Below are 17,043 nucleotides of genomic sequence, written 5' to 3'. Positions count from 1 at the left end.
GCATCTGATCTGTATTAATATCAACTGCCCCTTTGTTATATATTATTTTTAATTTTTTCATAGCTGGCTTTGCTTCCCCTCTAAACCAGGTCTTTTTTTAATAATACAGCCTTCTTCCTCGAGTGTGGGATGGTGGCTTTTGGGGCATCTAGTGGAAGTGCTGTTAAACAATTCCCAATTATCCTTAATGCTTTTCTGATTAAATTCTTTCTCCCAGCTGATTTGGCTCATGATTGTTTGTTATAATTGTCAAGAAGGGCAATGACATAAGAACGGCCGGACTGGGTCAGACCTATGGTCCATCTGGCCCAGAATCGTGTCTTCTGACAGTGCCAATGCCAGAAGCTTCAGAGGGAACAAGGCAATAATCCAGTGATCCATCCCCTGTCATTCAGTCCCAGATCTGGCAGTCAGAGGCTTAGGGACACAAAGCATGGGGTTGCGTCCCTGACCATCCTGGATAATTGTCATTGATGGATCTACCCTCCAGGAACTTATCTAATTCTTTTTTGAACCCAGTTATAGTTTTGACCTTCACAACATCCCATGGCAGCGAGTTCCACAGGCTGACTGTGTGTTGTGTGAAGAAGTACTTCCTTTTGTTTGTTTTAAACCTGCTGCCTATTAATTTCATTGGGTGACCCCTGGTTCACGTGTTATGTGAAAGGATAAATAACACTTCCTTATTCACTTTCTCTACACCATTCAGGATTTTATAGACCTCTATCATATCCCCCCCCGTAACCCTCCAGGCTCCCGGAATGCTGCATCCACCCCTTCCCCCCGCTTAGTATTTCTTCTCTGTCTGTGTCAGGCAGAGGCAGCTCAGGGGCTGCCAGCACAGAGTGCCCAGCCCAGTGCTCTCCTGCCCCTCACCCGCTGCTCCTGGCAGGACACAAAGGTTTGGAATCCAGGCGCCACCCCAAAGCCCAGCTGGTCAATTAAGGGAGGTTCATCCTGGCTGTGAATCTGCACTTTGATCCCAGCTTCAAACGAGGTCTCATCTGCAACAACAAAAAAAGTGGGAGCTGAGTATCTGAGAGGGCTGGGGAACCCAGGCATCCTGTGGTGAGAACTCCCTGGAGCCCATTTCATATCCGGAGGATACACCTATTCTGCTCTCCCTCAGGGCATATGTTAACCTAGCTTCAGAGAGGTTGTCCTGTCTGTAATGGAGCCTGGTGCGGAATTAACCCTGTCCCTGCCAGTGTGAAGAGCCCTTTCAGGCCTGGACGCGTACAGAGCCATGGGACCGTCTCAGAGGGCACCAGAAGTTCCAAGGATGAGGGGTCCAACTCCACACAGGTGTCACCTTGTTGCCATCTACAGCTGTGCAATGCAGGCATGTGACACACACAGTGGCGAAGTGAGGGGAGGGATCTCATTTGGTCACATCTCGCAGTCGCTTTGCACAGGTGAGAATGGCGCCACCAGGTCAGGGTAAGCCAGGCCCTCTCTTATATCCCTGCACGGATGAACAAAGTCAGGATTCCCCTTTTAACACTGAATATACCCTGAGCTCGCTCCACGGGCTTCAGTGGGGTTACTCCTGATTTACACCAGCGTGAGAGCAGAACTGGCCCATTCTTGGTGCCTTTCACACAGGGACCTCTAACTGCCTTGGAAAGATTAACGAACAGAGACTCAGACCACCCTGGGAAGTGGGTATTATTCATCCCATTTTATAGATGGAGAAACACCACAGAGAGGGGGAGTGACTCACCCAAGATGATAGAGGTGGGAACAGAACCTAGGAGTCCTGACTCCCAATCTCCTGCTCTAGCCTCTAGAAAACCCTGCCTCTTAGATCTGGGACACAACCCAGGAGTTCTGACACCTGGTCTAACACGTTCACTCTCATCCTACCTTCCCCAGTGGGTTTCAAAGCAACAGATGGCAGAGGCGGGTTTCTGTCTGGGCAAGTCCCTCCTGCCCAGCTGCCTGTGTAACTGTTCTGGAAGGATGCTGAGATTGGGTGAATGTTTCACTGATGGGGCAGCCGGTCATGCCCATCGCCACATGCGTGTGGCCAGATCTGCTCAGGTCTGGGGCTGTTCTCAGACATACCTTCTCCTCCACCCAGCTTTGCTCTGTGTGTGTGTGTGTGTGTGTGTGTGTGTGTGTGTGTGTGTGTGTGTGTGTGTGTGTGTGTGTGTGTGTGTGTGTGTGTGTGTGTGTGTGTGTGTGTGTGTGTGTGTGTGTGTGTGTCACCTACATGACAATCTCTCCAGTGTCTGTCTTGGGGAAGAATTCAGTGCCCGTTCCCTCTCCACTAGTCCACAGCCTCAACCCTGCTCTATATGCCCCTCCCTTCCCCACCTGCTCACTGCACCCCTCCCTTCCCCCCACCATACAGGAAGTGTTGTTTCAGGCTAGGTGGGGGTAGGGGCTGGGGCTCCTTAGGTTTATTGCATGTGCCACCCTCCCACCCGCATGCATTCCTTCCTTCCGTCTGCTTTCCCTCCCTCCTAGCCCCTCCGCTCCCATTCTCTTCTTCCCCACCACCCTCCCACTCCATGGCCCTGGGAGAGCAGCAGGGAAGTGGGTGGAACTATTTATAGACAAGTGCTGCTTAATTTAAACTGGCAGGCAGTTGCCATGGCAAATAATAGAGGTAAGAAAAAAGGAGGAGAAAAATAGATTGACAGCAAGAAAAATGGGAGGACCTGAGAAGATGGGAGCCTAGGGGTAGGGTCATGGGGGTTGGGGCTGCTGGAGACAGGGCATGGCAAGGGCCCAGCTCCAGGGAGACAACGCATGGGCCTTTATGGGGCTAGGGCTACCTCATGGGAACCGGCTGCAAGCAGCCCCAAGTGACTGCGCCTGTCCCTTCTCCAGGCCCGTCTGACCCTCCGCCCCAGGCATTATTATTGCTACTGTGGTGGTACTCAGAGGGTTCAGCTGGACACTGCTGTGCCAAGCTGGGCCCCCCAAACCAGGCCAAACCAGGCCCCCACACACTATAAACAACAAGCCATGAAGAGCTGTCATGGAAATACAGCTTGTCAGGAGACAGAGACGGGGAGGTGTTGGCAGAGTGAGGTCTGGCTGAGAGGCAGGTGGTTGAATGGATAGGTATCAAGGGAGTGGTGATGGCCTGCCACTGGACTAGGGCAAAGTGCTCTGGGTGTGGAAGCAGAGGTGCCCATCTCCGCATGGGGCAGGGAGGGAGCTGCAGACACAGCTGCTCCAGCCAGTGCTGCTGCTGCTGGAGGCCAAGGGACAGTGGTCCTGTTACCTGTCTCCCCCCAGACAGGCAGGTACTCGTCTTGCTGAATGTCCAGCATGATCTCCAGGCCATTGCCGGTGCCACCCTTCATGGTGATGCGCCGGGGCTTCCCATCCTGTCCGGAGTTGAATGTGTAACACTTGCCATAGCGTGTGAAGACCTGAGGGGGACAGAGATGGGAGGGGATAGTTAGACACAGAGCTGGCAGGCCCAGACCCTACCACCAGGCTGGGTGCTAAGCGGGGACCAAACCCATTGACTTGTGCCCAGCCAGTCAGTACATCAGGGAGTGACAAACACAGGGTGTCCCTGATTGGAGCTCAACACCCCCACCTCCTGCATGCTCACTTCCCATTGCAAGGTCACCAACCGGGGACACTGCCCCACCCCCATGCATACTCATCCCTCATTGCAGGGTCACCAGTTGGGGATATTCCCCCCATCACAGAGTCACCAACCTACCCCCCACATACCCCCCCATTGCAGGGTCACCAATCGGGTATACCTCCTGGATACTCACCCCATATCATGGGGTCACTGATTGGGGACTCCCCCACCCCCACTGCAGGGGCACCATTCAGGATCTGTTGTAATAACTGGGGCCTGATAATTCTACCCCAGTTGTGAGCTCAACTGTGGGAAAGTTATAAACTGGTCCCATCGCTAATATCCAACATTAATGGGAAAAGGGGCAAAAGGAGACAACAAACTGGATTAGTGCAAACCAAAAGGTCAACTGAGATTGCCCCAGGAGGGTGTTAAAAGCACATGTGCTAAACAAGAGATGTGTGGGACTGGAAATCAATGGACAAAATTGGTGTGTCAGAAATTAGGCTTAACTGGTGAACAAAGTAATGAGGGGATGGGCTATTCCACTCATTATTCCCTTTTGGGGGTCCTTAAAAAACCTTTGTGGTGATTATCAAGCTGGCTGCCTTGCTGCAAGATGGGTGGACTGCAAGAGGGACCTTTACCATTATGGCTACCATCCTCACCATCTCCTAGGACCTCAACATCAACCATGACACTCTTGGGTCTTTGCCATCCTGACCCAATGATGTCCTGACCAGAGAAGGGGACCCAGATGGCAGCGCCACCTCCACCAGCTCTGGCTAACTCTCCACCCGGGCTGTGAGATTTTGGTTCCTGCTGGCACCCTTTCCCCGTGTCTGTTTGTTTTGTCAAAGCAGGGAAAGTCTGTAACTCAGAATTGGACAGCAGACCTAGCCCTTTCTTTCCCACCAAGGACTGTCCGACAAAATAAAAAGATTCTAACCAATATCTCTCTCTGAGAAAGGGACTGGATAGGTTTTGATTATGTTTGTTCTGCATAACCACTCAGTTGTGATTCCAAAAATACTTGTATCTCGTTCTGATACCTTTTCTCTTGTGAACACTGATACATTTTTTTCCAAATTTTGGCATGAATTTTCCAGTATGTTTGGCCACGGGACTAAGCAGGTTGAGGTCTCTACACTTAAAATCCTGGAAGCAGTGATGAGGGGCAGTCTCCAGGCTGAACTGTCTCACTCGGCCCCTGAGCCCTATTAACTTCAGTGGGAATTCAGTGCCTCGCAGTATCAGGCCTTTGTGGGTCAGCTTTTGTCCCAGTCACTTCAGCATCACAGTCCAGGGTATTCCCTGGGGACCCTCTGCTCCCTCCTTGGTATGCATTTGCCATAACCCCTATTTATCTCCCCAGGGCTCCTCTCCTCTTCCCACCACCATTGCATTCATCTCTTCCTCAGCAGCTGGGCACTCCCCATCTCCCTTCCTGTCACCTCCCAGGTGGGACTCTTTCACTCCTGGGACTCATGGCTTTCCTCCCCTGCCAGCCCTGTCCCCAGGGAGCAAGGAAGCAGAGACGAAGCCAGTACCATTCTTCAGCTAATATCACCAGGAGCGTCCAGAAGGGGCGGCAGAGCTCCCATCAAAACCGAGATGTGGAGCAAGAGGAGTGGCAATGTGTTGAGATCAATTCAAAGCTAAGGGGCTTCCAAGGAAGGGAGTTAATCAGTCATGGACAAGACCTGTGAGACCCCACAATGGTGCAGGACAGGCCCTGCTAGGTCCTTCTCCAGCCTTCATTTCCAACGTGCCAAGTGATGGGGCTCCCCCGTGAGAGACTAGCTGTGACTGGGATGTCCCAGTAGGGGCCAGCTATGATCACTCAGTTAGGGTGAACTGCAAAGAATGGGGGCAGACAATCCCCATAAAACTGGTGGATATTCCAGTGCTTAGATTTACCAAGCCAGCTTCTTTATTACCTTACTGGTTACTCAAAAGTCCAAACAACACAGTTCCCTTAAAGTGATCCAGACTCAGGCCTCCACCCAGGTACCTAAGTCAAATATGATGATTCCTGAAAATCTTATTTCATCATATAAAAGAAAAGTTTCTACCAATCCCAAGGGATTGGACACATTACCTCCCAGGTTACTGAATAATCCAGATCTTACCCAAATACACGCTACAGCCAATTCTTATTAACTAAACTAAAATTTATTAAAAAACAAAAGAGAGAGAGTATGGTTAAAAGATCAATATACATACAGACATGCGTTCAATTCTTAAGATTCAGATTCATAGTGATGGTGAGCTTTATAGTTGCAAAGAGGTCTTTCAGAAATAGTTCATAGGTTATAGTCCAATGTCAATGCAGGGTGTTTCTGCTTAGGACTGGGATCTCAGACCTTATGGCCTAAGCTTCCCCTGAATGAAGCCTCAGGCAGAGCTGAGATGAACAGGATCAGGACCCAAGGATTTTTTATACAATTTCATGTCGTCTTTGACAAGTGGGGATTTCCTCCGGGAACAAAAGATAATTAGGATGACTTTGAAGGAGATCCATCACCAATACTTAGCTATAGAATTAACATAAAACGATTTGCTTGTTCTTCCACCATTCACAGATTATTTGCCATACATTTCAAAGAGAGATGAATACAGAGATATCCCATGTTTACAGTTCATTTAAGTGCTAGAATGTTCTTTGATCTTTGAATTAGCAGAATACAGCATAGACAGGGACTGTTGATTCCACTGTCGACCCTACTCATACATATGTAAATATAAACAAACACAAACATTATCCCTCCACATGTCTTTTGAGGATTGTTTCTTTTGCAGGATGTTTAACCTTTTCTAGCCATGTGTCACAGTAGCCCTCCCTGATATTCCCCTCCCCCACTAGCCCAACAACCCCTTTCTGCCAGTCTCTATCTTGCTATGCAGCCCGTGTCCATTTGCCCTCCCCCCCAATCCTCTAGGGCAGGTCCTCCATGTCTCGAGGTGGGATGGGAGGGCGGGGGCTCAGCTTTGCCAGTCATAGAATTCAAGGATGGGAAAAGCCCCAGAGATCCAGCCGCATTAGACTCTAAGCAATATGTAATCGCAGCAATGGCCCTGGAACAAGCATGGAACAGACGAAATAACAAATCCACTGAAACCTGCTCAAACCCAGGCACTGCAGGCAGGACCCCTGTCCAGAGGGGACATGCCCCAGCCAGTTCTCAGTTACATTTGGCTTTTTCATGTTTCCTTTGCAGACACTTGGCTAATGGCCCCATTAGAGGTGTGGGCAGATAATGAATATAAAGAGGAACACAGGGAAGGAGACTGAGGCTCTCTCTCCAGTGGCTTTTATGGAAGGAACGAAAAGTGGTTTGCAAACATTTAGGAGTCTCACTGCCCTCCCTTCCTGCACAGAGCAGGGCACACCTGTCCCCATCGCTCAGAGGGGAAACAGGCCCAGGGAAGGGAGGGGACATTTCTAAAGTTACACAGAAAAGGAGGCAGAGCCAGGAATAGAATCACGTCTCCTAACCCATAGCCCCATCCAGAACTGGACCCCAGCCCCCTATGCTCTAACCATTAGACCCCCAGACCCCTCCAGCGGTTGGGATAGAAACAGGGGTCTGGGCTCCCAGTACCTCATGCTCTAACCACTATTCCCCACTCCCTTCCATCAATGCTGGACCACTACACCAACCTGCCCTTTCAGTGCTGGATCCCATGCTGTGAGCTGTGAGACTTTCCTTTGTTCTTCGTTCGTGTTCCTGAACTTCCTGGTGTTCATGGGCAACAAGAGCAGGTAGCGGATGTGGTTAGACGACTAGGTGAGCAGCAGGGCCAATGAGGCTAGGAAAGCCAGCACCCAGCGCAGACATGATAACTGCCCCGAGAAGATGTACCATAGCCCATGATGGAAATTGGGTCTGGTCCAGGAAGATGGTGGGAAAGTCCCACAGGGAGCCTCTGTCCCTGACAGCTGGAAGCATGCTATGTCCACCCCAGCCTGGCTCCCATACTCCCTGGGAGCCCCTCAGGGAAAGGAGAGAATGTGAAAAAGGCAGGAAGGTGGAGAGGAACCAGAGGCAATGTTTGGGGTTGGGAAAGTCAAAACCTGAAGCAGGATCTCCCCTCCTTTCCTCTCCTATGCCTGGCTTTGCCTTTCCTGTGATTTGCCTTTCCAGCATCCCTCTTTCTGTGTTCCTGCCGCACTTGCTCTCTGCAGATGGCTCACTGCTTTGCTCCCAGGCAAAGTGCAGAAGGAGCCCCTGGAGCATGGGGTCTGGAGGCAGCTGTGTCTCCAGGGAACCCTGCTGTCATGTCACTCCCACTACTCCAGAGCAAGCCCCTGTCTCCCTTTCTCTGGGAGAGGCAGAGACTTGGGATCCTGCCTGCAGCCTCCTTGGGCAGCAGCTTCCACCATGCTGGCTCGGGGTGCCACAGGCAGCAGAGATGCATCACAACAAGTGACTGCAGCTCTCCTAGCTTCCCTACATCCACCTGGGAAGGCAGAGAGGGAGGGAGGGACTGGCGCGGCTCCTTGCCTCTGACCTGGGTAAGTGTGTGTGTGGGAGAAAGATGATGTCTCAGCGAGAGAGAGAGAAGCACACATGCACACAGACTCTGTATGATAGTGATACAGAGATAGACGGGGGCGTGGGGAAACAAGACCAAACAAAACCCTGCCCTGAGCAGAGCAGACTTGCTGCTCGCTTACTCCAGGGCTGCATCTGTGCCCTAAACAAAGCCAAGCAGCGATAGGGATCAGGGCACAGTAAGTGCAAGAGACCCCAAGACAGGGCTCCCTGCCCTCTGCCCCACATCAATCTCCAGGAGATGCCCAACTTTCCCATAGCTTGAGTGGCCCTCACCTCCAGCCTCCCGGTGCCATGGTTGTCAGCGCTATGCTCCAGCTTTAGTGGCCTGCCTCATCAGGCCTATCCTGTTCATGAAGCGAGGTTTCTGCTGGCTCGCAGAGGCTCATAGGGAAGGGGGTTTGATGCATAGATGTCACAGACGGGGGTCCAGGTCGTAGTAGTGCAGACAATGAAGGACGAACACTGCGCTCGCCATGGTGACAATGTCCTTGAGAAGATGGAAATGGCTTAGTCCATCGCTGTCCTGCCAGAGCTCTGCTGACCCATCTCTGTTCTCAGATTCCTTCCCAGGCTCTGTGAACGGCTCCAAGAGCTCTTCATATCTTCTGGCTTGGTGGTGGTGGGGCTGGCTTTTAGGACAGTGCTACCACCTGGTGATCTCAGAGGGTACATGCAGTTTCTGCAGCCCAGGGATCCAGAGAGATGTTGAGGGCCTGATTGGTAGGTGAAGGACGGTTTTGTGCATACAACAGAACCAACCCCATTCCCTGTGAAGCTCAATTTCACCAGGACTTGCTCCCACAGTCTGGGAGTTGTATGTATGCAGGATTTCTACAAATACAGTGGCCAGGCAGGGCTCTCTGGGAGCCCAGCATGGGGTCAGCAATTCCAGGGAGGAAGGAGGGATCCTGCCTGCAGCCTCCTTGGGCAGCAACTTCCAGCCCCTGGCTCCGGGGTGCCTCATGAAGGAGGGATCATCATAGGGAGTTTAGCCTTCAGTCTCAGATGTGAGTCCCACAAATGCAAAGTAACACACACTGGCGGGGAGATTTGAACGCCTCAGGAAACCCAGGGCTCTAAAAGGATCTGGGTATTGCTGAGGGCAACTCTGCTGAGACCTTTGCTCAGCGCATAGTTGGAGCCAGGAAAGCTCTAATCCCTGTTCCCAAATCCCCACCTCAATCCAGCACCCTTGCTCTAATCCCTGCTCCTCCAACACCCCCACCTCAATCCAGTGCCCCTGCTCTAATCCCTGCTCCCAGATGCCGGACTCTCCAGCACCCCCCGCACATACCATATCTGCAACTGGCACTTGCAGCCAAATTCCCCCTGCATTCCCTGGGATAACACCAGTCCCAAGTCCCTGCTTTCCTGGTCCCCCATCTCCAAAAGGGGCCACAAGGACCATGCTTCATAGGATCACACTAACACAGATGGAACACACAGGATGTTCTACTGCCATCTAGTGAACTCCCACTGTAACTTGCATCAAGCCACAGATGCCCCCTAAAACGTGTAAGTGCAGAGTGCCCCCTCTCCCTCCAGCTTCCAGACTGCGTAACTCTTAGGTTCGCCCACTGAGGACTGCCGGGAAAAGCTGCCCTCAAAACTCCCCTCCCTCATCCTCTTTGTCTCTGCCTGAATTCCTAGCGAGTGTATCAGTGTCTGCCTCTCCCGGCCACGTCCGACCTTGCCCAGGAGGCTGAGCTATCGACCAGCCATCTCAAGTGTCTGCTTGGCCCATGGAAGGGGAGCGTTCGGGCACGTGCAGCGTGGCTAAATGGGAAGCAATTTGTAAGAGGTGAACAGGGAGGCAAAGGCATTTAAAAAACTATTCCAGATGACAAGGAGCAGGTTCATAGCCAGGACAGAGACATGTAGGGCCCTCCACGGATGAGTAAATCCAAACCAAAGTCAAGCAACATGCCTCAGTGGCAATGGCTCTGAGTGCTGAGACCCCATGTCTCTGCTCACTGTCCCCACAAGACCTGCCACGCCCAGAATTTGCCTGGCTTTGAGAATCTAAGATTTCACTGTTTAAAAACAACAACAATAAAAGTGTTTCTAGCCTTTCTGGTTGGAAAGGAATCGATGCGGTGACATGTGCTGGAGCCTGCAAAGAGAACAGCAGCACTGAGAGGCGTGAGCGATCCCATTCAGCGCAATAGGTGGGTTAACTCTGAAACGTAATGATTTCTGCTGAAATGGCAGCATGGTTAACCATTTAATTGCTGGTAGATTTAGTAGCAACATTTAGCTAATGTGGTAATCCCACAATTCCAAACTGCCCCACCCCAGTCTCCCTATGCCAAACCCCCCAACTGCCCCCTCCTTGGATCCCAAGACCTCTGGCTTCCCCATCCCAACAACGTCTGTGATGCAGTTACATGCAGTCAGTGCATGGGGAGAAGGGTAAAATTAATGGAAATTAACAGACACATAAATCCCCAAGGGGCTGTGCGGAGCCTGTTGCCCAGGGCAGGGGTGGGGCGTGCTGCCTGGGCTGTGGGAGGGTAGGGATTGTTGCACTGAGTGTGACATTTATGACCCTACAACCCTGAATCTCCCATCTTAGCCAGAGAAGCCAGGCTCTGTGGTAGGATTTCGGACCCATGAACTGCCCAGCACATGGAGCCCTGGCTGCATCCCACAGCCCGACCAAGAAGTTAATTGTGGTTGTTGGCAGGGATAGAATCTTAGGATCTTCTTCTTTAAAAGCACAGACCTGGGCACCCGAGCTAAAGGGGACTCTCCAGTCACTGTTATTAACATAGGGACTATGAGACACAGCTGAGCTGCTCTGATTCCAGCCAGCAGAGGGCAGTGGGGTGCAGAGACACTCACATTCTCTGATTTTTTCCAGGACTGAGTCCCAGTTTCCCAGTCCCTCTGTGGGTGGGGCCATCTTAGCACACCCCAGAGCTGGGCGCCCATGAGACCCCGAGGCTGATGCAAAGACAGAGCTTCCATACGCTGAAATATCCAACTGTCCCCGACGAAGCAAGTGAGAAAGTGCCTCTCATCCACGCCACTGATTGTGTTTGGACATGGCCTAGCCTGTTACTGCTGATTGTACCTGCACTGGCACAAGAACGCGCTGAAGGAACCCGGCCCCCGTGCTGCAGCCATGGGAGGAAGCCTGACTCCAATGGGAGCCTGAGGGGCTGAGATGCTGTATCCCCCATGGACGGTCTATAGAAAGGTGGGAGGAAGGAGATGTTTCTCCCTGGCACTCCTATAGAGAGATGACAGGAGATAGCCCTGTAGGCACTCCCTCCATAGAGAGATGGGCAGGGGGTGGCTTCCAGTCCCCGTCAGCCTGTGGGGATGGGGCCCAGGAATCCCCGGGGAAAGGCTCTGCGTATCTTCCGATACCAGTTGGTCCTTCTGAACTTCTGCCTTTGGAAACAGTAAGTGTGGTGATTCTCAGGGCATAGGCTCCCCACTTCTACAGGGCCCCCTACAAGATGTTCCCTGCCAGCCACCACTGGGACATCAATAGCCCTGCTCCTATAGGGCCCTGGACCCAATGCTCCCTGCCATCCACCATTGGGGCATTAACAGCCCTGCTCCTATAGGGCCCTGGACCCAACACTCCCTGCCAGCCACCACTGAACCCTGCTCCTATAGGGTCCCGGACCCAGCGCTCCCTGTCTGCTACCTCTGGGGCATCAACACTGGGGCATTCTATGGGGCTGCCTCCCTGCCAGCTGACATCTGCCAGCTGATAAAGAGAAATAACATTTCAGTCATTGAACTCGCCCCAGGTGGGCAGCTGACAATCACTCTCTGCCTTCACTTCTCCTGCATCCCTCCCCCACCTCTCCAACCCATTTACTGTTAGTTCAGGTCATGATTTCTGCCTGTTACACATGGAGCATTTTAATTACAGCAAGCAGTTTGCCTGCCACGCAGGGAGCCTGCAGGCCCAGCTGGCACGAGTCACAGCACCAAGGGAGTGGCATGAGACATATGAAGGGCCAACCTGAGCCAGGGCCCTTGGCTGCCAGAGTTGAGAACTAGATGCTCATCCTAGCAGCTAGTACATCTGTCTCAGCAGACCCCACACTCTGGGGCAGACAGTCCCTCCTCCTCACCAGTCCTGATGGAACTGGTAGTGGTGGAGGGGGAATGGGGCCTCAGTCCCCAATGAGGGAGCTACAGCAAAGGCACATGGGCTCCAGTAGAGGCAGGGGAAAGAGCAAAACAGCTGTAACAGTCCTCTACATTGCAGAGAGCCATTTATGGGGCCACAAGCACTGAGAACCAGGTCTCCGCGTGGTGCATGAGCTCCTTAATGGTGGAAATTAAGCAAAGAGCAAGCTTGGGATATTTGAGCCCTATAAACATAGTGGGTCCCAATCACCATTCTGCAAACACCACTCAGCCAGATCCCTGTGTCTGCTCAGGTTCCCCAGGTGGCAAGGTTCCTGCTGGAGCCCAATGGCACTGCCTTGCCCCAGAATGGCCTGGTCTGTGCCCATGGTAACAGTGCCCAGTGCTGTTATCACCACGTGGACCCTGCCGTACTGGCACAGCTGAGAGACCAACAGGCTAGCCAGGACGGGCCCAAGGACAGAGACCAGCTGTGGGACCAAGCTGCCCAGCTATAGGGGGAGGGATAGCTCAGTGGTTTAAGCATTGACCTGCTAAACCCAGAGTTGTGAGTTCAATCCTTGAGGGGGCCATTTAGGGATTGGGGGCAAAAATCTGTCTGGGGATTGGTCCTGCTTTAAGCAGGGGGTTGGACTAGAGGACCTCCTGAGGTCCCTTCCAACCCCGATAATCTATGTCTATGAGGGACCCCTTGGCTTCCTGCTGGGTTTATCCTTCCCCACATTACTGAGGGGGACAAAAGCTCCTGGCAGGAGTGGGGCTTACTCACCACGGAGAAGTCCTCTGGCCCACACTCAGCCCCTTGGTAGCTGCAGCTCAGCAGCATGTCCTCCAGCTGGTGGCAAGTGCGGTTGTAGAAGTTGTACATGTTCAGGGGCTGCTCAAAGGTCTCGGGACTGAGCTGGGCCAGGGGGAAGCCTGGCTCTGTCAAGTTCACAGACATCAGGCGTGCAATGTAGAGCAGGTCCTCCTGGCTGAGCTGTGAAATCCGCAGGAGGTTGATATTGCAGAAGGTGATGGCTGGAAAGGTCATCTCAGGGCTATTCTGCTCATCCAGCAGCGTGACATGGTGGTACTCCAGGTAGGAGATGATGCGGTCAGCCACCTGGTAGAGGAACATGGAGAGGGAGAGCAGGAAGGCCAGTGCCCAGAGCATCTGCCGCACCTTGAAGCCGCCCTCCGTGAAGATGTGGCTGGCTCCGTGCAGCGTGCAGCTGCTGGCAAAAGCCACAAGGTCAGTGGCCGTCCTCTCCTCCTCCTCTTCATCCTCCTCCTGACCGTAAAGGAACTCGTCCACGCTGTCTTCTCCTCTCCCCATGGTCCCGTTGTCTCCACGGCCCTCCTCACTGGAGAAGGAGATGGTGCAGAATATCTGGATGGGCATCCTGCAGGAGGGGGGTCCTACCCCTCCTTGTTCTGCTGCTGCCCAGGGGATCCTCAAAGGCTTTGGTCTGACCCTCTTGAGGGACAAAGGAGGGAGAGCGAGCTAGGGAGGACAGAGGGAGAGGAAAGTTGAGGAAAAAAGCTAGGGAGGAGAGGGGGAGAGGGAGAGGAAATTAGAGTGACCAGATGGAGACAGGGGGTGGCAGAGGGAGAAGTGGAGACACAGAGAGAAAAAGGGAAGAGAGCAGAGACTGGAGGAGAGAAAGGGACAAATGAGGCATTATCGGAGGAGCGAGAGAGAAGGGGATGGGAGGCAGATGAGTGAGCAGGAGTTCTGCAGGGCTCCCACCCAGCCCAACAAGGAGCCTGGTCCGGATTGTGGCTGGCAGGGCAAAGAAAAAAAGTGTTGCTGGCTCCAAAAGCTTCGCTGCTCAATTTGCTAACAAGTTGGGAGCTCCCAACCCGCTGAGCTCTGAGCCGAGTTGCAGCACTCCTGTGTGGCTGCGCGCTCCGGACGATCGTACGCGTGTGTGTGAGCGCAGAGCCTACAGCCCAGTGCTGCAAGCAGCCCGGCCAGCAGAGACCGGGCCTGCTGAATAATTGATCAGCATTCCCTATCCTCGGAGCCGGTGGAGGAGGTGATGAGGGCTGGGGGGAGGGACACAGTCCAGCCTGGCAGCCCCTGAGGGCCCGATGCACCCAGGCCCCGTCTTCCCAGTGGCAGGTTGTTTCCCGAACTCACCATGTCTCAGCCTGTTCTAACACCTCACAACTGTTTATCAAAAAGTGTCCAGAGCCAGAGAGAATACGGGACCCAGAGACCCCAAACCACAGTGTGTGGGGTTCATACCGCAGAGAATCCTCTGGCCATAAACCGATCAAGTTGGAGCCTTGTGCTGGGAAGCTGGATTTCTGCTGCCCTTGCAGGACACAGACCATTTCAACCATGCCCTGGACCTTCCCTGTGTACAGGGGCTTCCCAAATCTGCTACAGTCTCAGGGTGTGGGGCAGGAAGATGCTGTTAGGTGAGCCGAGGGGGCAGCTGGCATGAGTCTTGGAGGGCAATTTTAAAGTGGATCCTAAAACGAATGGGGAAGAAAGTGCTGGAGCTGCTAGGACTGAGGTGCTTGTGCTGTAAGTGGGTGGCAGCAGGGCCTGGAGAGCTGGCACCAGGGAAGCTGCAATAGCCCAGTTGAGAAAGAAGCTCCTTTTATTCTGATCTGCAACCTACCTCATGGCAGTGCCTCCCCCCATGCAGAGCCTCACCGGTGGTTTGCCTTCCCTGCACTCAGACCATTAGAAGGGGAGTCTGATGTGGCCACAGAGTAATTTCCAGCCCATTTCTTGCACCGCAGTTGCTGCTTCCTAACCCAAGAGGGACGGGAAATGTTTAAATAGGCAGCACTTGCAGGCCTGAGCGAGCAGGCCGGGAAACTGGCCGTTTGGGTGATGCCAACTCAGCATAAAGTGGACACAGCTCATCCCTCTGGCTTCACTGCTTGTGGGCTGCCTCCCCTCCTTAGCATCTGGGTAAGAGGGTCAAGTCCTCAGCACATCCCCTGGGAGGCCTGCACCTGGAAATGCAGTCCTGCTTTCAACTCCAGCCCCGGGGCAAGGGGGAAAATGGCGACGAAAGCCTTGGCTCTGGTATAACCTGAACACGCACCTGGTCAGTGCTGCCATTCTCTGAGCTGGGCCAAAGAGAGGGCTCGTCTCAGCCAAGGGGAATGTGGGGCTGCACCCTCAAGCACTGTCTATGAAAAGAGAAGTCTCCTTCTGTGCCTTACTTTCCCCAACGGTGACACGTAGAACATTAAGGTGGGAGTTGGGGGAGCTGGGCTAGAGCTCAGCTCTGCCGTGGACTAGCCTAGGGCCAGACTCTCAAGAGAGCGCAGCACTCGACATCTCCCCTGTTCTCAGTGATGGGTGTGAGGATTCCCCATTGTTCAGTGATGCATGTGGAGGGGATTCCCCCTTGTGTCCGGTTTACCCTGAGCAGGTTGCACCATTGCTGGAGCCAGTTCAGCAGCCACTGCTCATGGGGAGGCCCTACCTGGGGATGACCTAACCAGGCACTGGCAGTGCTAGAGGGGGTCAGCAGGGGGAGATAGGGGGGATCCAGACTGGCTGGGCATGGTCCTCTGAGTAGCTTTGAGCCAGGTTCCATAGATTCATAGATTCATAGATTCATAGATTATAGGACTGGAAGGGACCTCGAGAGGTCATCGAGTCCAGTCCCCTGCCCGCATGGCAGGACCAAATACTGTCTAGACCATCCCTGATAGACATTTATCTAACCTACTCTTAAATATCTCCAGAGATGGAGATTCCACAACCTCCCTAGGCAATTTGTTCCAGTGTTTAACCACCCTGACAGTTAGGAACTTTTTCCTAATGTCCAACCTAGACCTCCCTTGCTGCAGTTTAAACCCATTGTTTCTGGTTCTATCCTTACAGGCTAAGGTGAACAAGTTCTCTCCCTCCTCCTTATGACACCCTTTTAGATACCTGAAAACTGCTATCATGTCCCCTCTCAGTCTTCTCTTTTCCAAACTAAACAAACCCAATTCTTTCAGCCTTCCTTCATAGGTCATGTTCTCAAGACCTTTAATCATTCTTGTTGCTCTTCTTTGGACCCTTTCCAATTTCTCCACATCTTTTTTAAAATGCGGCGCCCAGAACTGGACACAATACTCCAGCTGAGGCCTAACCAGAGCAGAGTAGAGCGGAAGAATGACTTCTCGTGTCTTGCTCACAACACACCTGTTAATGCATCCCAGAATCATGTTTGCTTTTTTTGCAACAGCATCACACTGTTGACTCATATTTAGCTTGTGGTCCACTATAACCCCTAGATCCCTTTCTGCCGTACTCCTTTCTAGACAGTCTTTTCCCGTTCCAGTTTGCCCCACTCCCAAGGACAGGATTCCTCCCCTCAAAGCATAGCTGCCACGGCGTAGAGATGGGAAAGGAGGTACTAGCAACCCATTCCCTTTCCTTACCAGCCTGGGACTGTGGCCTGGGGGTCGTGGTGGTATGCACATGTTGGGGGGAGAAAGGATGGCTCAGTGATGACAGCATTGGCCAGGAAGACCCAAGTTCAATTCCCAGCTCTGCCATAGACTCTCTGTGCCCCACTCCCCTAGCTGTACCATAGCCTTACTTTGCCTCCCCAGGGAGCATGAGAATAAATCTGTTACAGACTGTGCAGCACTTGGACACCACAGTAATCAGGGCTTAGTAAGTACCAGAGATAAGGGCTTTACCATGCCAAAGGTAGGTGTCTGCTCAGGGGGTGGGGCATGTTCTTTATCTAGCAGCCATGCCTTGCTCAAAGCACTGAGCTCATTACAGTGAGACACTGATGCCTTAGCAGGACAGCACCTTAAAGGCCTGTTGGAGGAGTGCTGCAGAGGATGGAACAA

General features: G+C 52.8%; 1 protein-coding gene across 3 annotated transcripts in view; it reads right to left on the bottom strand.

Annotated features, from left to right (window-relative positions):
• The window catches only part of ASIC1 (acid sensing ion channel subunit 1), a 97,699-nt gene that overhangs the window by 8,808 nt on the left and 71,848 nt on the right, over positions 1-17,043 (bottom strand). Inside the window, exons 1-3 of one of the 3 annotated variants that reach the window (XM_065576562.1) lie at positions 13,004-13,633; positions 3,239-3,389; positions 877-1,004 (exon numbers count right to left, since the gene is read on the bottom strand). In XM_065576562.1, coding sequence (XP_065432634.1) covers positions 877-1,004; positions 3,239-3,389; positions 13,004-13,618 — 894 coding nt within the window. In that variant the 5' untranslated portion in view covers positions 13,619-13,633. Of the gene's footprint in view, positions 1-876; positions 1,005-3,238; positions 3,390-13,003; positions 13,634-17,043 lie in introns of those variants that run through there. The other 2 variants (XM_005308356.5, XM_008173842.4) reach the window with 2 other exon arrangements.

This window comes from Chrysemys picta, chromosome 22 (genome assembly GCF_011386835.1).
Source record: "Chrysemys picta bellii isolate R12L10 chromosome 22, ASM1138683v2, whole genome shotgun sequence".
Taxonomy (NCBI): domain Eukaryota; kingdom Metazoa; phylum Chordata; order Testudines; family Emydidae; genus Chrysemys; species Chrysemys picta.
This window is presented reverse-complemented; position numbering and strand designations above follow the sequence as displayed.